Source organism: Lonchura striata, chromosome 3 (assembly GCF_050655825.1).
Source record: "Lonchura striata isolate lonStrDom1 chromosome 3, ASM5065582v1, whole genome shotgun sequence".
Taxonomy (NCBI): Eukaryota; Metazoa; Chordata; class Aves; order Passeriformes; family Estrildidae; genus Lonchura; species Lonchura striata.
Genome location: NC_140705.1, coordinates 56465182 through 56488007, shown reverse-complemented (window position 1 = coordinate 56488007; position 22826 = coordinate 56465182). Strand labels below are relative to the sequence as shown.

General features: G+C 41.9%; 2 protein-coding genes and 1 non-coding gene across 4 annotated transcripts; 1 reads left to right on the top strand and 2 right to left on the bottom strand.

Annotated features, from left to right (window-relative positions):
* Positions 1 to 3717: 3717 nt before the first annotated feature.
* Positions 3718 to 12115, top strand: ACAT2 (acetyl-CoA acetyltransferase 2). Its single transcript, XM_021540637.3, has 9 exons — positions 3718 to 3830; positions 3918 to 4052; positions 5193 to 5374; positions 6208 to 6325; positions 7064 to 7207; positions 8230 to 8352; positions 9027 to 9181; positions 11237 to 11347; positions 11864 to 12115. Exons 1-9 carry the CDS (start codon positions 3782 to 3784, stop codon positions 12029 to 12031), a joined length of 1185 nt encoding a protein of 394 aa, XP_021396312.1. The 5' UTR covers positions 3718 to 3781; the 3' UTR covers positions 12032 to 12115.
* Positions 12116 to 12300: 185 nt separating this feature from the next.
* Positions 12301 to 20885, bottom strand: TCP1 (t-complex 1). 2 transcript variants are annotated; one of them, XM_021540636.4, is made up of 12 exons: positions 20735 to 20885; positions 19169 to 19254; positions 18305 to 18433; positions 17828 to 17925; positions 17397 to 17507; positions 16529 to 16710; positions 15816 to 15942; positions 15308 to 15483; positions 14464 to 14587; positions 13344 to 13536; positions 12869 to 13032; positions 12301 to 12605 (listed from the first exon to the last, which is right to left on the bottom strand). In XM_021540636.4, exons 1-12 carry the CDS (start codon positions 20805 to 20807, stop codon positions 12389 to 12391), a joined length of 1680 nt encoding a protein of 559 aa, XP_021396311.1. In that variant the 5' UTR covers positions 20808 to 20885; the 3' UTR covers positions 12301 to 12388. The 2 variants fall into 2 exon arrangements, with proteins under 2 accessions (XP_021396311.1, XP_085431377.1); XM_085575251.1 differs by having other exon boundaries at positions 20751 to 20885.
* Positions 19811 to 19946, bottom strand: LOC116183522 (small nucleolar RNA SNORA29). Its single transcript, XR_004148154.1, has one exon. It is a non-coding gene; the product is annotated as a small nucleolar RNA SNORA29 (small nucleolar RNA).
* Positions 20886 to 22826: the final 1941 nt, after the last annotated feature.

The window sequence follows — 22826 nt, the reverse complement described above, 5'->3', positions numbered from 1 at the left end:
CTGTCAGTTTTTAAAACATGCCTTATGTGCTGAAGCTACTCATAAACAGCTGAATGTTAGTCCACTGCTAAGAAAATCTGGAAAAAGAACTGTCTTTCTACACATGAAGAAAGGTCTTAAAGTACTAAAGGCATCCAGAAAGATGGGAAAGGCATCCCATAGCAGATGGGAATTCAGCAGTACCAATATGTGTATAAGACTTTATAGACTAAAGAATTTGCTGTTACAGGAAAGTTGTGAAACCTATTAAAAAATAGAATTATCTCATCTTGAGATTTATTTATTTAAAGTAATTGGATTTTGTTTGGTTCTTTTTCCTTTAAGAGGTGCAGCTTCGTTTTTATTAAAATCACATACCCAACAAACCTGTTTTTGCAAATATTCATTGACCAAGTGTCAGATTTAAGAAAAAAAAAATCAACAGCTTTGCTTTATGGTAACAATACTGATCTTTTAAAAAGTCAGATTTAGAAAAAAGTTATTTAGCAGGAGAGTAAATCAGTGAACAATGAAATCCTTTAACTTTTCATCTATTTCTAATAAAACTGAGCCACCATTAGAAAATGAAAATGCAAAAATCTTTGCACCTTGAATATTTCATGGAAGGCACTTGTCCATTTGATTGTGTTCATAGCAAAGTAGTAAATAAACTTTGTGCAATAGATGGCAGGTAAGATTTCTGTTCTGAATTCATGACTTCATTTCCCAGAGTTTAGATTTCTGAGAAATGGCAAAATGTACCAGCATAGGGCAGTAGTTTGTTATTGAGTATTGTGCTGCTCATTAACTACATTGAATTTAAAAAGCACAGCTGCCTACTACCATTCAGGAATGTTTTTTTCTGCATTTCAATGACTTAACTTTGATCTGTATCATGCATATTTCATAATTATTTGCCTTTGTGCGATTGCTGCGTCATTTTGCTATGTCACATGCCCCTTTTGTCCATTTGGATCTCAACCCTGGACACCATCCAAGCAGAGTTAAATAGAATACTGCAAGCCTGATAGACATACCAAGATAAAATTATTCTCTGTTGGTTTTGGGTGCTCCAACCTCACAGCCTGGTTTGTCACTAATGTTGAACTGCAAAACTGTTCTGCTGGTTGGGGCTGAGAGCAAAGGTACAGCAGGTCAGCTCACTGGGGTGAGCCTGAAGGCCCTAAGGCTGCTTCATATTTTAACTTTTTCTGTCTGCTAGTGAACTGTGGGGAGGGAAGGGGCTGAAGCCTCACTTTATGTTCAATCCAATATTTGTAAACTTTTAAATTCAAGAGAATCCTGTTCATAAGGCTTACTTCGGGTGTAGTATCAGCTGTGGACTTTGAACACCTGCCGACATTTAATCTGAGCTCATCTCATGTTATTGACTTTGTATTTCCAACAATGGCCTTAAGTTGTAATCAGTCAAATGTTGCATTAAGAATGGCATATTGGTATATGGTACAGTTGATAAACAAGGTTACTTGGTGCTACCCTCATATGTCTCTTACTCACTCTCTACTGAATTTTGAAAATGTGCAGAAGACTACATTCAGTCATGCAGGGTTGCTCAGGAACTGTACAATATTTTTTTAAAACAATCACTGTATTGCTTCAAATCCTACATTCCTGTGTTTTACTTATATGTTAGTTCTACTACTTGCTTAGTGATAGCCTTTTGAAAAGACACAAAACATGTTTTCCCCTACAGATTTAATCTTATACTTTTGTAAGTGTTATCCGCTGCTCTGAGTGCACAGGATCATTAAAGAAAAGCAGTGGTGCACGCATGTTGCCAATTAATGCATTTTTTAATGCATCACTTTAGGAGACTGGTACATCAGTCTGCCTAAGCATTTAGCTGGCTGGGGGGTTTTCCAGCAATTTCCTTTCCTGAAGATATCTGAGGGGCTTCATCTCTTGCTGAAAGCTGGAAACCCCAAAGTAACTGAAGAGCACATGGTTTTCTGCTTTGGCCTTATCCTTCACAAAGACCAAAATACATAAAAGGAGGGATGTATTTTGAGTGTTGGAATCCCACAGCATGATTTAACAGAGTTATTGGTGAAATCTAGGCCACTCTTGCTTTCCATAGCTGAAGTAGGATTTTTTCCCTCTCTAGTAATGCTGTTTTTTTACAGCATTTTTACTAATGAAGGTTTTTTACATTTTAAAGCAAGAATAGAGGCTGATAGGAGTCAGAATAATCCAATTCAGGTATCATAGTGCTCCTGCTGCTCATTGTGCCCACACAGAAGGTTCAGATGCATTTTGTGGATGCAGATTTAATAATGCCTAATTCAGATTAGCCAACATGCAGGATGTGACCACAGGTGTACTGGCGCATTCACTGCATATATAACCACATTTATGTTTGTGGGTGTTTGTCATCACATGCTATGTGCTTTTATACGACTTAATTTGTGCATCTGTTCTCTCTGTGAAAACCTACAGAATTTTACTACCTGGATAGGAAAAAAATGTCTCCCGACTTTGTAGCTAAGGTAGGAGCAATAGCACATTTTATAACCATCTTCTTGGCTTTCAGATGCAAATTCAATGCAGTGCTTTGGCTGGCATGTCCCTTAGGCCAGGTATCCGTGAATGAGGAAGGAAGGAGCAAGGACTGAAAATCAAGGCTGTGCAATAGAACAGCTATTTCAGCCCGTGTAAATTTTTAACTCTTGTTAGTTGCTTTGACTTTCTTGGTTCCTCCCTTTATTCTCTCCCTTATTCCTCCAGATATCTTAATATTATTGCTTCCCACCTACATTTCCCCGCAGAGAAACATTCCTGCCTGCCCGTCCGGCTGTGGGTTGCGGCCGCTGCTGCAGCCGCCTCCTCTGCTTCTAGTGCCCTGGCTGCCAGGAACTCCTGCGGCCAGCGCCACCTCCTTCCAGCCTACCTCACCTTTCATCGAGTGATGCCTTGCAGCATCGCTTCCCACGAGCAGCCTGGGAACAGCCCCCTGCTTGCCTCTTTCGTCAAGCCAGGCAGGAACAGCTTCTGGGCCAGCGGCCGAGCACTGCCTATACTAATATATATATATATATATATATATATATATATATATATATATATATATATATATATATATATATACATGTCAGACTTCTGCTGAAATTAGGACAAATATGAAAAATATTAAATTATAAATTTTAATATTAAAATATTAAAAAATATTAAAAGGGTGTTGGTAATCTCTGCGCATCAGTTGCGGAGCAGATCAAACCAGCGATAGGCAGTTTTGTAGAGTTTTATTCAAATTATTATTCTTTGTCCCTGTTCACGCAGATCCTAAGAAATGCCGTCATGAAATAAACAGACTGTCCTTAAAGCCACAATGTGACAAGAGAGCACCTGACCCGCACGCTGTATTTTGCAGACAGATAATCCAGACGGGGCTGGCAGCCGGCGCTGCGCAGGCACCGGGTGTGCGGGCGGCGGGCACGGGAGAGCGCCCGACCCCGGCAGCCCCGGCCTGCCGGGCGGAGCCCTCCTCTCTCCGGGGAAGGAAAGGGGAAGGCAGGCAAGGGGCTGGGAAGGAATCAGCCAAGGCCACGCATCGATCGCGCCAGGGGGCGGCCCGGCCACGCCACCGCCCGCCCGGCCCCCGCGCTGTCCTCAGGTGCCCAGCGACGAATCCCGGCTCGGGCTCCGCGCTCCGGCCCCGCCCGGCGGCGGGCGAGGGGCGGGCCCGGCGCCGGCTCCGCTGTCGCTCCGCCCGCGGCCGCCGCTCCGCTCGGGCTCTCGCCGCTCCGCTCCGCTCCGCTCCGCGCCCACCGCCGCTGCTGCCGCCATGAGCGCGGATCCCGTCGTCTTCGTGTCCGCCGCCAGGACCGCCGTGGGTGAGAGGCGGCGGCGGTGGCGGATGCTCTCGGGGCGCCGGGCGGTGTCCGGGTGCTGAGCCGCTCTCTCTGTGTCCCCCCTCCCAGGGTCCTTCAACGGCGGGCTGTCGTCGCTCCCCGCGCACGAGCTGGGCGCCGCCGCCATCCGCGAGGTGCTGCGCCGGGCCGGGCTGGCCCCCGAGGAGGTGTCGGAGGTGATCCTGGGGCAGGTCCTCACCGCAGGTACGGCCCGCGGCCGGGCGCTCCCTCCCCGCGGCAGCATCCCTTCGGGGTGTCCCTTTGAAACGGCTCAGCTTCCGCCTTCCAGGGCGTTACACCTTGCCATTGGGGAGCACGGTTCCTTAACAAAGGACTTGAGAGGCATCTTCTCTCTGGGTGACCGAAAGGATGGGCTTTTGGAAAGCATGTTGTAGGAGATAGTTTGGTTTTTTTTCTAAATCCCTAAATTAGCCAACAGTGTATGTATGAATGTCAGTTTCTTTTCTTTGTTACAGCATCCTTCTCCCCTTGATCATCTCAGCTGCTAAATTTAACATCCTAAGTAATGATAACTGAGATTTTAAGGGCTAGGCCTGCATTTGTGTTTATCTGCAGGACCTGCAAGATTTTTTTATGCCATTTGTTTGGAGACAAATATTTGGTTTTAATGAAAATGTAACTGGCAGGGAATTGCTTATTTTGAACTTGCTCCCACTTTTTCCAGGGTAATGTTTAATCAGTAGAATCATAAGCAGCTTTGTATTTTAAACATGGAGGAAGGAAATATATATTTTTGTCTTAAAGATGATTCAGATTCCTCTGTATTTTCAGCTTGCTGAATGATGTGCTCTCCTTGTCCTTTTCTTTGTGTATAAAGAGCCTTGGCCTTGGGAGATGCAGATGAAGACTGTATTCTTTGAATATAGTGCTCCTATTATCTCCATCAAGATCACAACAAAGACTGGAAGCTTTCAGGTCCATCTGCATAGTTGTGCTTTTGGTTTCCATATGAATTTTCAGGGAAAGCTAACTGCTGGTGATGTACAGAAAATATCAAAAAGAAACTCTTCAGAAAGTAGCAATTTAAATGATTTCTCATCCTACACATACATCAGGCTAGGGCTGATCTGAAGTAGTGTTTCCTCTGACCTGGCATCAAAAGCAGAGTTGTAGATGTAAAACTATCAGTAGCAGGTATTTTTTGATTGATCTAAATGAGAGAGGTTATCTTTTATAGATGACTGCTGGGGACTTTTCTACCCACCAGCTAAAAGTAGGAGTGTGCTCTAAATTTTTGTGGAATCGGGATATTATGAACAGTGCCATAGCAGACGTTTGTGTTTTTAAGAGCAGACAAAAGCAAAATGCTTTTTGTTCTCACAGGTGCTGGCCAGAACCCCGTCCGGCAGGCCAGCGTGGCTGCAGGAATCCCATACTCCGTGCCTGCCTGGAGCTGCCAGATGATCTGCGGGTCGGGCTTGAAGGCAGTGTGTCTGGCTGCTCAGTCCATACTGATGGGAGACTCCAGCATCGTGGTCGCAGGGGGCATGGAAAGCATGAGCAAGGTAAAGCAGAGGGTTAGACTCACATTGCAGTGACGTCCTGGGAGCAAAGAGCCCGATGTTGAAACCCTGTGTTTCCAGGAGGCAGATCGAAAGGGTCGCTGTGCTTGCGAATGAATTTATATGTGCAACAGTTGACTTCAGTAGCACACTTCTTTTAAAAAAAGACTTCATACTGCAGCTACTGAAAAGATGCCCTGCAAACACACACTGCATTTAAAATTCCGTTTTCATTTCCATCTAGCCCTGTTGTGGTGAATGGTTTTCCCGTGACATATCACGATAGACAGGATTTTTGTATTGCAAGGAGCCCAGAGAAGGAACCACTGAAAATGTTATTGTTTGCCAAGCAATTAGAGCTTGGAAAGAAAGCAAAGCACTTTTATTTCAAGGTCTTCATCCCAAGGCTGTACTCAGGAATAGGTCTGAGCTGGTGATCTGATTCCCAAGAAACAGATGGCTTCTTCTGCCAGGGCTCAGCTGCCTGTGCTGAAAGTGATGTTAACATTCCCTGGCAGCAGAGTGCAATTGGGAACTACCTGGAGCAGGCTAGTAGGATGGGAGAGCTACAGCCATGTGGCCCAGGAATGATAGATTTGGTCTGTGGAGAGGAAACAACACTTGCAGTGCAGTGAGCTGTTATCTGGGGAGTGCATGGGCCAAATGGCATGCCAGCTGGCAGGCTCTGGAGGGACAGGCAGAGCGGGCAGCTGGAGAAACTGCCAGGATTTGGGATGGGTACCTCCAGCCACCAGGCAGGGTTCTGTCTCTGCAGTGGTCTGAATTGTGTACTGGAGATGTAAACATGTAACTCCTTTCAAAATACGCTTTTGCAGGCTCCTCATGTCATTCACATGCGAGCTGGGGTCAGAATGGGAGAGGCTTCCTTGCAGGACACCATAATCCTCGATGGCCTTACAGATGCTTTTTATCAGTATCATATGGGCATAACAGGTAAGTGATGACAGTCCGTAAAATGAAATGGTCAACTGAAAGAATTCACTGATAGGAAATTTCAGAAATCTAAAGTTACAGATAACGTGTTTTAAGCTGTCCTTATGTTGTAGTCAAGAAAAAGACAGGAATATGTAATACTGAAAGGTATTGAAGGCATTTGCCTTTTTTTTTTTGTAAAGCTGCTGCTTTGGGTTTCCCTTCTGTCTGAGCTAATCTCTCTGCATCTCTTCTACATCTGAGAAATTTAATTTCATAAAAAATAGAAATAAAATAATCCCTGTATGTAACTGGAGCATTCAGCAGCACAGTGAAAAGTGTACATAAAGTATCCTGTGGATATGTGTGGTTCTACAGCTTCAGGTTATTGCACCCTGGTTGGGATGGTCAGCCACCTGCTTATGAAACAGTGACTTCAGATCTGTTCCCTTTCTTCAAGTGGCTATAGAGAGATCTGAGCATAGTACTTCAGAGAAGCAACAAACTACAAAAGCTTGTTTGCATTTGTATTTAATTTGATAATATCATCTGGGAGGTGATTCCACACAGAAATTTTCACCCTCAAGTGAAAATACAGTAGAAAATAATGAGTAAACAAAATGAGGAAATCGGAATGAAAACAGTTCAACAAACTCAGCTGCTTGCTGCAACAATTATTGATTACATTTCTGCTTGCAATTTTGCAATTTAAAATTTTGGTATTTCCTGATGGTGGTTTGCATTTTGTTCCCATTTCAGCTGAAAATGTGGCCAAGAAGTGGCAAGTCAGCAGAGGGGAACAAGACCAACTTGCTGTACAGTCACAAAACAAGGCAGAGGCAGCACAGAAAGCTGGCTATTTTACAAAAGAAATTGTTCCTGTTCTTGTACCTTCTAAAAAAGGTAGGTGTGAATGGATAGTGTGAGCTGATTTTAAAGAAAAAAAAATATATTTTCTGCTATGTCTCCTGTAATCAGTGGATGGTTTCCCACTTACACAGCCTTTTTGTAAGCATGTGGCCTGTTAATCTGTTTTTCAGCTTTCAGTGGTTATATTTTAAATAAGAGAGAAACAATGCAAATGTGGAATATCTTGGTGTAGCATTCTGCAAATAGTATATTTTATTGGAGATAACAGCCTAGACAAAGCACTGACTTAACATGGACTTGGATATGGTACCAAAATCAGTGGTTTTCCTTTTCTTAAGACTCCTGCTGCACCAAACTTGAAACAGTCATATTGATCTGGCAAACGTTGCCCACCTAGTAAAATACAGAGTGACAATAATTAGGGTTACTAGTTAATATGTAACCAGGTTACTTATAATGGGTGTGTTTCTCTTTAGATTTGTGAGGGATATAAACAGACCTATTAAAATGCTTGAGCCAAGTTTTGTTTCTAGAGCAGGGGAATTCCCCAGCTCCTTGTGAGGTAGATGCAAAAACTGAATATTCCAAAACGAAATCAAGAATCAGTTCTTCAACAATTCGATTGAACAGACCCTGCAGAAAATGTCCTGGCATTAGGCTGGCTACAAACTATTTCATGATACCAGTTTAGATGATAATATTCAATGACACTTGACTAGTCTTTATAAAAAGATTACCAGAAGTATAATTCGAAATATAGCCTTCTGCTGAAAGAGAAGGTATTGCATTAGGAACAGTAAGAACAATAGTGACTTGCACAACTAGATAGCTAATGTTTGTCATAGAAAACCTGAGCTGTCTGCCCTGCTAGAAGGAGCTGGAGGGTTGCAGCCATTTGTTAAACTGCTTTGAGTTGGCAGCTGTCTCCAGCGTAAGAATGACTTGAAAGGAATATGGTGTATATTCCCAGTCAGCACGTTGTTTTTGTTGTCTTTCTGTTCAAGATGTGTTTGTGTGATTAAGCACTCTTGTGAGCATAATGCTCTGTTTTGCAGGTCCTATAGAAGTTAAAATAGACGAACACCCTCGACATGGGAGCAACCTGGAAACAATGGCAAAGTTAAAGCCCTGTTTCTTGACAGATGGAACTGGGACAGTAACAGCAGCTAATGCTTCAGGTTGGTCCATCTGGCTTAAATGAAATGGAAAATAACAGTGCTGCTTGTGGCTCAAGACAGAGTCTCTGTGAGGGGTGTGGCTGCTGTGTGGTCACTGCTTTGCAGGAAATGGCAATGTGTTTGTTAACATAGGTAGAACTCAATTTTCGATGTGGTGGAGGATTTCTTTATGGAGTTGTCTTTTGTTTCATTGTTTTCTACAAAACAGTACAAGAGTTTGGACAATAACAGTAGCATTTGATAGGTTGGAATATTTCCTTTTAAAACTAAGGGTTTCTGATTCTGCAGGTTTGGACAGTGGAAAACTTAACGATTCATGTTTGAAAATGTTACTCCTGTGGGACTGCCATAAGCAGCTTTTAAACATCTTCCTGTGTCCTTATTCTTCCCCTTACAAAGCCTGCCAAAGTCTTATGTACTTCTTTTTCAGATTGTGCTTTGATTATTCCACCTGCTGCTTTCCAAATAGAATCACAAATGTGTCACATTTACAGCAGTATAGTTTCTAGTATTTGTGGCAGAGAACAGACTTGCTGGTATGAGCAGTACTGACATAAACCAGTAAAATGTGATTTTTGTTTTGGCTAGATTGTGATTTTATCCAAGCAGGAGAAAGTGGTACAGTAAAACCATAATGTCCAAACAATACATACAAGTTGGTTGTTATTCCACAGGTTTAAATGATGGAGCTGCAGCTGTTCTTTTAATGAAGAAATCGGAAGCTGCTAGGAGAGGTCTTATGCCTTTGGCTCGGATTGTATCTTGGGCTCAGACAGGTATAGATCCATCTATTATGGGAGTAGGGCCCATTTCAGCAATAAGGAATGCTGTAAGTAATCACTTATCTATGTATCCATGATGCTAAAAATCTTGGTTATAATTGCTTTTTGTTTTCTGGCCATGTCTTGGTTTTACCCTGTTCTAAAGAAAACTTAGTAGGAACAAAGTAAACTATGTGAAAAACAGACTCAAAATAGTGTAGTATACAAATTAGGAATCCTACTGCTACTAGGCTAGTACCTACTTGCTGGAAAAAGAAAACCCAAATGCATCTGTGTATAAATAGACTTCAGAGCATAAACTAGTCAGGTTTGTGGAAGGATACCTAGATAACCTAGGAGGCTAAAGATCAAATTTCAGGTATGTGTGTGACTAACCTAATTCAGTGATTTGGTTCTGATGCTGTGTCTGGCCAGGTTAATTTTCAGATCATTGCCTGAATGTATTTACAATAGTACAACACTGAGGGAAGGGTGCCCTTCGTGTTCCAGTTTGGCCTGCAAAGAGCTTGGAGCTTACAAATTGGATTCCTTCCAGTTGTAACTAAACAGGAAGGTGCATTCCAAAACCACATCTAACATGCTCAGAGCATTACAGCACCCACCGATGGTGCTGTGTTCAGTCCACAGGACAAGGTTCTCAACATGCCACTGGGCAGCCCTGCTGGTACCACACTGCTTGTTAATACACCCATAACCCATGGCAACCCCAGCTGATTATCTGTTAAAGCTTAGCTATGAAAGTGAGCATGAAAAGAGCTAAGAACAGGTTTGTTTTAATATTCCTTTTTTTGTTTTAATACTGTGTAAAGGCTTTCTTTTGTCCACCTCTGAAATGTCCTGGTGATGTGGAGGTCTAACTTGAATTCTCCCAAGCTCTGTGGCTTTTGACAAGAAAACCAGAACTGTAATGCTAAAGCTTTTTCTTACCAGCTCTCAAACTGTTCTTTTAAATGAAGGGTGCAATAACTGTAATACATTACAGTTTTCATATAAACTCTGGGACAGACACGCTGTACCAATAACTATATACATACTATGAAAAGGGCACACTTACTTCATAGAGCATGATCCTAATAACACTGAAGTCATGGCTTCAATCCCTTTATGGGCCATTTACTTAAGAGTTGGACTTGATGATCCTCATGGGTCCCTTCCAGCTCAGAGTATTTTGTGATTCTGTGATTAAACTTTGTGTGTTATCAAGTGTTCACACCCTCCATGAATTACGTTTATTACTTCAAAATTTTAGAGTAGAACTTTATAGTAAGAGAATGACTATAGTATACATTACATGTTACAATAACATTGTGTATCTCAAGCTTTTCCCAGAAGAATGGGATACTCCATACTATCTATTTTATCTAGTAGAAAAAGGCTCTCCTCCTTGACTGTAGCCTCAGAGGTACACCAGTCTGGCTAGCCTAGGTTGTGAAACATCAATGGTGATGATTCTGTTGATAAAGTATTACTGTTAGAAACAAAGTGAGTGGAAGTACAAATTTACATATGTGAAACATGCCTAAGCGTGTACCAGAGTAGGCAATTGCATCACAAGTTTCTCAAGTGAAAACATGAGCCAAACCATCTTCCAAAACAGTCACCTGTGAAAAGCTTAAAGTGCCAGCTTTCAGTGTAAAGGCAGGAGAGACTGGACAAATCAGATGTGGCACTGATCACTAATGGTTGACACCTCACTATTTCCTGTGTAAAAGTTGCTGTTAATAGAGACTCCCTAATGGAGTCAAGAGTATGTCCTAAAAAAATTGCTTTTAATCTGTTAAAGCCTGCTTCTGAATTCAGTGCTTCTTGTAGTAAGGGCACCAGGTATAGTTTGATTCTCACAATTGCACCACCACTGCTACAATGTGTAAAATTAGTCAAGATTTTTATGAGAAGCCAGCATTATTCCAGCTAATTGTACTGACTTAGCTCACACTGAAGCCTGTACTCTTCAAGAATTCTGTCATCAACACTGGCTATAAAAATTGTTTTCCTTTAATTTTTTTAAAGTGGTAGCTTCAATTTACATCTTATGAAAAGCTTCCTCTGGTGCTAAGGAAGAGCTAAAAGATAATAAGGTCCTATTTGCACTGTTTTCTCAGATTGACAAAGCTGGCTGGACTCTGGACCAAGTTGACCTGTTTGAAATTAATGAAGCCTTTGCATCATTATCTGTTGCAATAGCAAAAGAACTGAAAGTAAATCCAGAAAAGGTAATGATTTGTAGGATGGCATTAGTTTGCCTCCTGTAATTCAAACTTGTCCCATACTGTGCATGTGGATCCTAAGGATGAGCACAGCTCTCTTGCAATCCCTTTGGTGTAAGCAAACAGGGTGGGAGCCCCTGCAGGCATTTCCTCACACTGCTGTCTGCTGGCTTTGCTAGCAGATAGTTTCCCAACTGAACAAGTCCCAGTGTTGTTGCAGTGGATTTTTATGAAAATCTAGGCAATTGCTTAAGCATACTTAATTCAGAATTTGAAAATGCTGCTGCAGTTGTATTTGCCACAGTATTTTTTCAGTGATGGCAAAAAAGCAATGGGTATTATTCCCCCCTCCCTAAATTCATCTCTTATTACCAACTATTGCATTCATATGCTTTTTCTCATATGAAGTGATGTTTGGGGTTTCAAGCTCACAAATAATTAAGGGCTAGATCCCAGTGAAGTTATGTTGAAAATCAGCTAAGCCTTAAATGTTGACTGTCTATGTTGGTTTTTTTTTTTTAGATCAATATACAAGGTGGAGCTATTGCTCTTGGTCACCCTTTGGGCGCTTCTGGTTGTCGCATCCTTGTAACTCTTCTATATGCACTGGAACGAACTGGTGGAAAACGTGGTGTTGCTGCTCTCTGTATAGGAGGAGGAATGGGAATAGCCATGTGTGTTGAGAGATAAATGTGAGGGAATTAATGAACAGCTAGCATGAACTAGCTTTGAAACATTTTACTAATAAACTTGTTATAACATTTTAACAGCTCACATTATGTTTGTTTTGCCTAAAAGTAAATAAGCTTACACCATTACTTTTTCACACTCAATCACTGACTTGACGGAGAGGTCAGTGGTTACTGCAGGCATACTAGTTACTACACACTAGATAAAGCCTAAATTCTCACTGCAAGGACCAAGCTTGCTTCCAAAAATTAAGTTTGTTCACAAGAAAATAGCAGCAACATTCAACCACTTGTTTTATTAACATTTTAGTTATAAGAGTGGGAAGTGTAAGCGAAACAAACATAAATAAAGCCTAAGTTATTCTTCAAGTGCTCCAGACTGAACTGCATCCTCATAGCACCCTCCTCTCTCTTCTTTAGTTTCAGGGTGCAGTTTAATAAGATCATCAATTCGAAGAATAGTAATTGCAGCTTCTGTTGCAAACTTGAGGCTCTTAGTTTTGACCATGGTTGGTTCAAAGACACCAGCTTGCTTGTTATCACGAGGTTTTCCATTGATCAAGTCAAGACCAATCCTGCAAAGAAGGAATGCTGTCAGATGGAGAGGGAGAAACAGCAGAAATAGACAGCTGGGAGTATGCTGGGTGACTACTACTTCATTACAGCAATACATACACCTGACTGAAGGGCAGGGGCAAAGGAGTTTACTGATAACATACTTTTTGTTTTGTTTTTTTTTGCTATGCAAATCACAGTTCAGTAAACTGGGAGAACAAATTTTCATCTAGGTCACCAATACACAAAACTTTTACCAGCCTTGTACCAGACAGATACTTGCCATTTCAGATTTTTCCGATCTGGGTTAACTTGAGCCTCATTGTGGAATGCTCTCAACTTTGCAACAAGATCTGTGGCATCCTGAGCAGCATTTACTGCCAATGTATTTGGAATTACTAAGAGAGATCTTGCAAATTCTGCTATTGCAAGTTGTTCACGTGATCCCTAGAAAAAGGAAGTAATTTATAAACTGATAGCTACAACAAAAGAGGAAAAAATACAGCCACAATCAAGAACAGCACTAATAGATAGGGGTTTTCACATGCAAAACCTCTGTTTCAGTCAAAAAAACCATAGAATTTAATTGTAAGAGAAATAACTCATATACTTCATTTTAAAGAACCATTACATTCTGTAAGATGATCAGGTTTTCATGAACCACACAAATGATTTCTAGTAAATAAAAATAAACGCTTGGAGATTCATGGTTCAAGTCTAACTTCTACACACTGCTGGCTTCTTTGTACAAGACTTACCATACTGGTTGCATAATTTTCAAGATATATTGAAAGTGCTGCCTCAACAGCACCGCCGCCTGGAACAACAGACTTGGATTCCAAAACCCTTTTGACAACACAGAGAGCATCATGTATAGATCGTTCCATTTCATCACACATGAAGTCATTGGCTCCTCGTAAGATAATTGATGCTGAAGTACGAGCCTTTGTACTAAAAAAAAAGCAGTCAGAAGTCAGCTGTGTTGGATGGAATCTATATTAAAATTCTTCTTGGCAATTTTTTTCTTCTAAAGCAAAGTTCAGTTGAGCCTCATTATTTCAACATTTAAAAGAAAATCTTAACATTGTTATGTCCCCTTGCAGGATACATACATTTTAACTTAGTCAGCATTTTATTTTGTAACATGCATGCATCTAGTTTGAATTTCAGTCTTTTAAAAGAAAGCCACCTGTCAAAGTAAGGTGACAAGATGTTTTCCCATCAAAGAGGGGAAAGTTCGATAGTAAGAAAGACCCCTTTTGCACTGCCCTCAAGTAAGTTCATGACTGCCACTGTTACAGAAAAGGCTGTCACATGGAGCTGACACAAAAGTGCCATGGGCAAAGTGTGTCATTCAAGCCCAAATGACACCACAGGAACATGAACACCCAGAAGGCACACTGAAGAATTGGAAAAGTTATTATCCAATGTATGCTCTCGTTAAATGAATTGATGTTTAAGTCTTCAGGTACCAGACAGCAGTGACAGCAGCACAAGTGAACACTGTCTTTCACTACAGATGGAAAGATTTAGCTCACACCTCTTTATTCAGATGAAATTACTCAGATGGTACCTATTTCCCTTTACCATCTCGAAAGGGAAGCCAGTTTAGAAACATTTGTTTATAAACAAAAATTTAAATAAAAACTGCCTAGCAATCTGATTGTCTCATACTGCAGTTCACAAAATTCATCCAGCTGCAGCAGAAGAGATTAAATACAAATACTTTTACCTCTAATTTGCACTGGATTTGTGTATAACTATTCTTCCATATGTATAACTACTCCAACAACTCAGATAGCATGAAGTAAATAAATGGAATTTTATCTCAAACTTAGTAGAGAACATATACAAAAGTATTTTTAAAAGGTTCCTTACTTCTTGATTAAAATCAGCTCATCATCACAGATTCTCTCTTGAATCACTTCCTCTGCCTGTCCCAGCATTAATGCCTCAAAACTCTCCTCACCTTCAAGGTTTGCAAGGGTTGAACATATGGTTGCTTTAACAAACAAACAAAAAAGTGAAGTTAACATTCAATTCCTGTACATCGTCCTTTGCCCACTTCTCAGAATAGGTGTACAGAAAGAAAAGCAGAAATAAAAGCTGTGTTGAATAGATTTTTCTTAAACAACACTCCTAGTTCTCAGGCAGCAATTCAGTATTTCTGCTTGCAACTGATGAACTGACTACTCCTTTTATTTAACTTTTACAGCACTTCTTTTTTCACAGCCAAGTTCCTATGCTTTACCACAATGAAAATATTTTCTTCCAAATTTAAAAACTGTCATATAAAAATATGTACAGGGCCAGATTTTTTTAAAAGTATGATTTAGTGATTTAGGAGTTCTTTATTCGTCTTGAACTATCTAAACAATGTACTTAACTGTCTAAACAGAGGCTTATGAATGCACGCATAATAAAGATTTCTAAATAAAGACAGATTATGGCTCCTATTTCCACAAAAGGCCAGTCTTCACAGTTCAAGGCAGCTTCTTCTCCTCCCACGGTAAATCTTCAACAATCAAGTCTTACAATACTACTACTTTGACAAAGGTTACCTAAAAGCAACAGTAAAGCCAAAAAGAAGTGGCTCAGCTTTACTCACCCTGGCTTTGAATGTTAGGAAGTTGAATTTTAAAAATGAATTAACAAATACCTTAACAACAGCTTCTACTTTTAAGAATACATTTATAAACCAGTTATTCTTATACAGACATACCTCCTGATGCCTTAGCAATCCGCTTAAGGTCCTTTTTTATGACTCTTCGTACTGCCATGGCTCCAGCATCAACAAAGTATTTCAGACACATATCATCAATACCTCCAGTGGTGAGAATAACATTGGCACCAGTGGCCAGAATCTTCTGGATTCTTTCTTTGGTGATATCTGACTCTCTGCAAGATTAACGTCAAAGTTATAAAAAGGTATTAAAAAATATACCATCACATCTTGTCAGCCAACTTCCTGAAACTTTAATGCAGAGCTCTGCAAGAATGGACTACTGCAAAAACATACTTGCATTTCTTGAAAACTGACTTAATACTAGTTCTGTTTCCAAAAGTGAAGGCTTCTTCCATTACTATTTGGTATTGGTGGGAAATGTTAACATTCAAAATGTTTTTTACCTCTTGCACTCAGCCAAAATTACACTGAGGCACCTCAACTGAAGAGACCAAATCAAGCCTGTGAAACCCCCACTGCCTCAGTTATTCAATCTTCCACACACCTCTGCCTTATCTGGTCCAGCTTCTCAGGGTCTGAGATAACAACCTGAACACCAAGCTTCATTTTTGCTTTCTGCAGGCTGAAGTCAAGGCATGCAATCTTTGCATTAACTATTCTCTTGGTCATACCTGTTAAGAAAAATAAGCAAGAAGGATTTCATCAAACTGATTGAACAGAACATCAAGTCAGCATTAGAGATTAAAACTAATGTTACTTTCACCTTTCAGATTTGTACTGTTTGCTTCTACATCTTCAGTTCTGCCCTACTGCAGAAAAATGCCAATCGAGACTTTAGTGTGTTACCTTTTTACATACCCTTTCCCCAAAATGTGAATGACCATGATAATCTGACCTATTGGCCTCATATCCTCTAAGTCACCTAAACACAGCACAGTTCTATTAAATCGAACAGTTCCCCACAAACTTGGCAGTGGTTCCCCACAAGGGAAGCATTTAAGTACCACAAGCCCACAATGCTACTTTGCTGACACTGATCTAGGGAAACTACAGCAACTCACCAACACTTTGTGGAGGAGCTGGCAGGCTCTAGTCTAAGAAACACTGGTGAAATGTAGTATTTTGTGTTCGTTTAATTTTTCTGGAACTGAAAACCCACGTGACTTGCAAGGAACACAGCCAGTAAGCAGAGTGACACAGAAAGATGAAGAGGACTGGGCTGACACAAAAGGTTTCTGAAACACAGCCTGTTCTTACCCTGAGAGCCCACCACGCAGTTCAGAGCGTAACCGTTCACAAGCATGCTCTCTTTCTGGCTGCGGCCGTGGGCCTTCAGAACATTAACCGAGTTGATGGGGTACCGAGCCTGACCCTTCTGGTCTGTGTATTTAACTGCCAGCGCCGCATCAACCACCATGTTAGCAAAGAAATCACCATCACTGAAAGGCTGTTTGTTAAGGTTTAAACTGAAGAAGGAAACTAGTATTATGCTTAAGGGAAAAAAAAAAACCCAAAACAAACCATGAACAGAAATAACTGACAGTGCCCAAACTAAGTTTCCAAAAAAGAGCTTCAGAAAGGCATGTACGTACTAGCTCTCCTTACCACTGTCTTAAAAGAAGAGTTATTCTAAAAGCTGAAACACTAGTAGGAAATTATGACAGACTAGTATGAAACCTGCATTTTATGTACCTTTTGTTGCTAAAGAAAAATATGTATCCTATGGTCAGTCTGCACAAAAGCTAAAAATGAAGGTTTTTCCCATGCCCATGTAGTAAAATTCCACTTTCTTTCCTCTGACTCACTCGCAGATACTTCTGCAACACATTCTTCTCTTCATACAACTCTTTATCTAGTCTCCCTAACAAGCAAAGCAATTGTTAGGAAACAATACCCTTTTAAAAGCTATCATGAAGTGCCAACCCAGGTTTAAATAAATTGGGAAAAGTTTGAACATGCTTTCCCATGCCAGGTCACAATACCTGTAAAATGCCTGTTATAAACACAACAGCTTCAATACTGTGTTGCGTTCATAAAAACTGCTGCCACGGATATTACAGCCTAGCTACTGAAGCTCTCTAATCATCCATTCTCACTTCACTCACTTGATCAATTTAAAGGATACACTCCTATAATTTTCGAGGACATTGATGTTTTAGCAGCATTAATCAGGCACTCCCTGCCCAACTCATCTGTGTTAATAACAAGATTTTCATTGATGTATCGAACAGCTTCCCTGTAAAATAAAGACAAATACACTGGTAAAGAACCACCCCCACAGAGAGAAAAAGTTACATGATTTCAGCTCTTCTAAATGTTACCTCAAAGAACAAAGGGGTAAAATCAATTGCTCTCCAAGGACAGTAACGTGGCTGTCATTCCTTTACATGATTACACAAATGCAATTTTAAAAATAGAAAACCCACGAGAAAATCCAACCCAAACCAACCAAAATCCCAGAACCCCTGCAAAAAAACACCATATTCGGCTTGGCACCAAAAGATCTGTATTAATGCAGTCACAAAATGCTGAAATTCAACTGTATCAGTTTCTTACTTGCAGGCAAGTCTGTATCCACCAATAATGGAGGTAGGATGAATTTTCTGTTTCACCAGCTCATCTGCATTTTTGAGAAGTTCTGCAGCAATAATTACCTGTTTGAAATACAAACACTAAATATGTGCATTCCACATAAGCAAAATAACTACCTTGTACAACATAGAACTAAAACCAGTTTATGATATGAAGTGAGAGCTACCTAATTCCAACCTCCACCAAGGTATCTAAAGTCTCAGGCAAGTTTTCAACACACAATATCCTTGTTTGTACTTCAAGTCTTTCAGTTGTTAAAAATTAAAAACCTAAATTCAGCCTCTATGACCACCCTTCAAGATAGGAAATATCAATAATGAAACAGAGGTGAGCCAATTCCCTTCCAGAGTACCACTTTTCATATGGAAACTAGCATCTATGGAAAATACCAACTATAAACACTGACTTTTGATATATCTGCATGTAAAACTTGCTACATACCACTGAGGTGGTCCCATCACCAACTTCTTTGTCCTGCAGGTCTGCCAGCTCACAAAGGACTTTTGCAGCAGGATGTTCCACTTCTAGCAGTTTCAGAATGGTCGCACCATCATTAGTAATGGTCACGTCCTAATTTTCAAAAATCAAATGTGCCTATGAGGTATATTTTTATTACACTTTCACTGCTTTCATAATGTTCATACAAAATTAAAATAATGATTCTTTACCATTACCCATAAAATAACCACTGATAACAAAACATCCCTGCTTCTTTTTAACCAGGAGTCCTATTCTAGCAATAGAAATGTTACCATCACAGAATCTGCACCGTCTTTTGATCAGAAAAGCCTTTATGTTACAGAAACTCAAACATTTTGCAAATACTGGGTAAGTAGTCACCCAATGACTTCCTTCCAACACAGTATTTTATTATGTCAGCCTAGAAAATTACAAACTTTCTTCAATTGCTTTAAATATTTTAAAATACAAAGTACTGCTTAAAATTTTGTTATGATTTTTTTTTGTTATTTCTCCTGATTTGGAGACTGGGATATACAAGTCAGCACTCGTTAAACCTGACTTAAATGGTAAAACTCGCCTCTTGCAATCTGACCCATGTTTTAAGTGGTTACAAGGACTTACCTACAGAAATTAAATAACTGTAACACATATATTACCACCACAATAGATGAAACTACAACAATGTAACATACATTACACAATACTCAATTTTACTTCAGTTCTCCTATCCCTCTCAGGATAAAACAGGCATATGCACATTAGGCCTATGAAGCACACTAAATGGAAGCACTTTTACATAGGAATACAAGTCCTCCTGACACTTCTTAAAGTAACATTACTTACCCCAATATCATCCACCAACATCTTATCCAGACCAACTGGCCCAAGAGAGCTCTTCACAATATTGGCAATAGCAGATGCAGCAGTAACTGAATAAATGAAAGGAGTAAAAAAAAAAAGTTTTATCCTCCCAGCTTTAGTATCATTCTCAGGAATTTGACAACAAGTGATCTAACCTAGTATTACATTTCAGCCTATCTAACCTAAAGCTTTACCTCACTTTGCTAGGCTTGCTGCTCTAAAAAAATACAATCTGCACCAAACCTCACTCTTTCTTCCTATCTGGTTTAGCTAGCTAACCTGGCAAAACTGACTGACCCGAAAAAGAATGCTTTCTCTGCTGTCCGTGGAAGATGGAGGACAGGACTGAGGTCAGAACTGCAGTGGTGTTAACATTAAGAGGGTTGGTAGCACTGCTGCTTTTAACTGCAGCAAGCAGTGCCACAAGATTTCACTCTCATTTAGTTCTCAGCTCTGGGCAGACAGAGGACATCGGCATCACCACGCATCCATTAATAAAACATCTTTTGGTCCTTATCAGGCCTGTCAATAAAACAAAACATTTATTTCTGCGACTAAGTCACCTAAAAATGACTTTTGAGTCACTACTAAAACAACACAAAGCCTCTAAAACACTGGCTCATTTAAAGGTTGTTCTGCCATTTTCATATAGGAAAAAGATACAATCAACCTTTTCCTTCAGACCATGGCAAGTTTTTCTCTATCCCACAAGCATAGCCACTTAATCTAGAAATTGAAAAAGTGGTAGTTAAATGGGAACAGTTGTAACTCAGAGACTGTCAAACAACACAACAATTTCTTCTGCTTAGGAGGATTAACGGCAGCTTTCTGGGCGAAATAAGGTTGTACCAAAGGTGCCATTATCACGTGGAATCTCACTCGTGAATTAAGGCAAGGCTCAATTTTAAGTAGTTGCCTGAAGTACCATTAGAGCTACAGAAAATAATCTCAGTTTCATTGGGAAGCATGTTTTGGCTTCTTCCTTTGTCTTTTGTCTACTCAGAATCTGAGATCGGTCTCAGAATTTGCAGCCTTCTCCCAGGACTGGGGGTACAATCCTGAGCAATGAGTAAGACGTTTCAGAACCACAGTTCGAGACACGCATTTGGAGGCTGGTCCCCACTTTGCTGGGCAGCGGGGACCTCCCCCAGCAGCATCCCCTGCAGGCCCGCAGGCTCTGGCGCCACGCGGTCGGGACGGGGCAGAGCGAGCTCCGAGCAGCAGCCGCAGCCGCCCTGGCCCGGTGCTCGCTGCTCCCAAGGGACGGAGGGCGGGGGAGGCGGGACCGCGCCGCCACTCAGACTCATGGAATGGGATGGCGTGTGCTCCTCTTCCGCCTGCCTCCCTCCCTCCCGCCATCCCTCCTTTGTTCCCTCCCTGCAGCCAGCAGCGGCCCAGGACGGAAGGAATCTGTCCAGAGGAGCGGCGGTCCCCGGGCAGCCCGGGGCGGGTGAGCACATGGCAGAGGTGACCACGGCCGCGCCATGTTCGCTCCCCGCCGCCCCTCCCTTCTCCCGCCGCTCCCCCGGCGGGGCGCGCCGCCGTTACCGTTTTGCGTGCGGACCGTGTCACCGCTGGTCCGCTCGCCGAACACGGCCAGGGGCCCCTCCATGGCGGACATCTCCCCGCCCGGGCGCGGCGCCACACGCACAGGGAAGGGACGGGAGCGCGCCGAGAGGCGGGATGGCCGGGGCGGCGCGAGGCACGCTGGGAACGCGCCCCGCGGCGCGCGGGGGCGGCGGGGCGGGGCACGCCCCGCGGGGGCGGGGCCGCCTCCCGAGCCTGCCCAATCCCGGGGCGCGGCACCGCCCGGCCTCGGGCCGCGATTGGCGGGCGCAGCTGAACAAAGGAGCCGCGAGACGGGGCGGGGCCAGCGGGGCTCTTCCACGGGCTTCTAGAAGGTGTCGCGGGCCGGGGCGCGCAGGCGCGGGGAGTGCCGCGGGGCAAGGCGGGGGCGCGGAATGGCGCCCGCTGCCCGGCGCTGGGAAAGACCCGCCTTCCTCAAGTGGGGACCTCGGCATGCGTGGTCGTAACTGTGCTTCTCAAACACGTTACCCATTGCTCGGGATTGTACCCGATCCCTGGGGGAAGGCTGCAAAGAGACCCGAGACAAATCTAGGGTTCTGAGATGGTAAAAAAGGAAGAAGCTGAAGACCTGCTTCCTGGACGTGAAAAACGCCAATCACTTGGTTTTTAAAATTTTAAAAGTTAAATAATAATAAAATGGTTATAAAAATAGTAGTGCAATTAGAGTAATAAAGTTTATAGTTTGGACAATTGCAAGACAATAAAAAGCAAAGAATTATGGATGTCCAGATGCTCTTGGATACTAAGTCACAAAAAGTATACCTTGTGAACAAAGGAATAACCTTAAAAGCAATAGCCTGTTGCATATTCATATATCTTTCATACATTCATATATACATGCATATATCTTATGCATACATTCTATTTAAAAAAAGAACTCTCTCTTGTATGTCAACTGTTTCCTTTAATCCCCAAGGTGTCTTAGAGTCTGAGCAAGGCCTGAAGAAATTCGTTTCTTCTGATAAGAAAACCATAAATTCCTTTTCTTTGGAAGATTTAGGTATTCCTGGAAGCGAGTATCTCATTCCTAAAAAAAAAAAACAACTCCCCCCACATACATAGTCTCTATTTTAACATTATGTTGGAACTTAAAACTATTTTTAACACAATACTTAAAAGAATTAATACAGCATAACTTTCTAACATTACACATATAATATTCACTGTAGTATTTGTGAAAAGCCAATCATAAAATATGCATTTTTCACACTGGAGAAAATGTGATTCAAGCTAATACTTTCGGCAAAACACGTTTAATGAGATTTGCGCTGTCATGAATGTGATTCCACTAGATAATGGCACCATTGCCTTGTTTGAAGGTCTCTGAGCTGACTGTTCCCGTTATCCAACCCCTTTTCAATGGCCGGGTTAAGTAGAGATGGTTGTAGGATAAGGGAAAAACTTGCTACAGTCTGAGGGTAAACCTCAGAGAGTGATAGGGAGATGGAGAACCTGCAAGGCTCAGGATGAGTATGTAATGACTCGTAAGGCATGATGTAAAAAGACTTCTTGTATTTTGACAAACAAATACCTTGTGTGGCCAGGAGCGACCTAAACTGCCTGGCTCCTTGGCAGTGTCCAGAGTTCCCCTGGCAGGTGGTGCCAGGGTCTCATCAGGCCTTCATCCTCCTTTCAACACCATTTTCTCTTAGATGGCTCATTAAAAGCATTTTCAGGACTACATCAATTAAATGCATCTATCTCCTAAGTAATGTTCCTGCACGGTCATGCTTGCAGGAGGATGCTTTGAGAAGGCAGAGCTCTGCTGTACCTGTGTGCTGCAGGAGAGGTCGGAAAGAAGCCTAACACAGGATGACAGTAGCTCCCGAACCACCTTTTATTGCTCTTATCCACTCCCCTTCCCTTTCCGCGCCTTGGTCCCTCTTCCTTACATCCGTTCCAGGAAAAGCCGACCCAGTGTCTGGAGGCCGGCATTTCCTAAAGCCCTTTTTCCACGGGGAAAAGTTAAAACATGATCCCCCGAGTGGGGGCAGTGTTTTTTGCTCTGTTTTGCGAGACGCGCGTAGCCCAGGGGCACGGCTCCGCTCCCGCC

Bases quoted from the DNA above. Each gene is read 5' to 3' on its own strand.
- ACAT2 (XM_021540637.3), top strand. From the start codon at position 3,782: ATGAGCGCGGATCCCGTCGTCTTCGTGTCCGCCGCCAGGACCGCCGTG. The intron at 6,326-7,063 runs GTAAGTGATGAC...TTCCCATTTCAG, and splicing joins GTATCATATGGGCATAACAG to CTGAAAATGTGGCCAAGAAG. The intron at 7,208-8,229 runs GTAGGTGTGAAT...TCTGTTTTGCAG, and splicing joins TCTTGTACCTTCTAAAAAAG to GTCCTATAGAAGTTAAAATA.
- TCP1 (XM_021540636.4), bottom strand. From the start codon at position 20,807: ATGTCCGCCATGGAGGGGCCCCTGGCCGTGTTCGGCGAGCGGACCAGC. The intron at 15,484-15,815 runs GTGTGTGGAAGA...TTAATCTTGCAG, and splicing joins CTGGACCAGATAAGGCAGAG to AGAGTCAGATATCACCAAAG. The intron at 13,537-14,463 runs GTAAGGAACCTT...CTTTTTTTTTAG, and splicing joins GAGCTGATTTTAATCAAGAA to TACAAAGGCTCGTACTTCAG.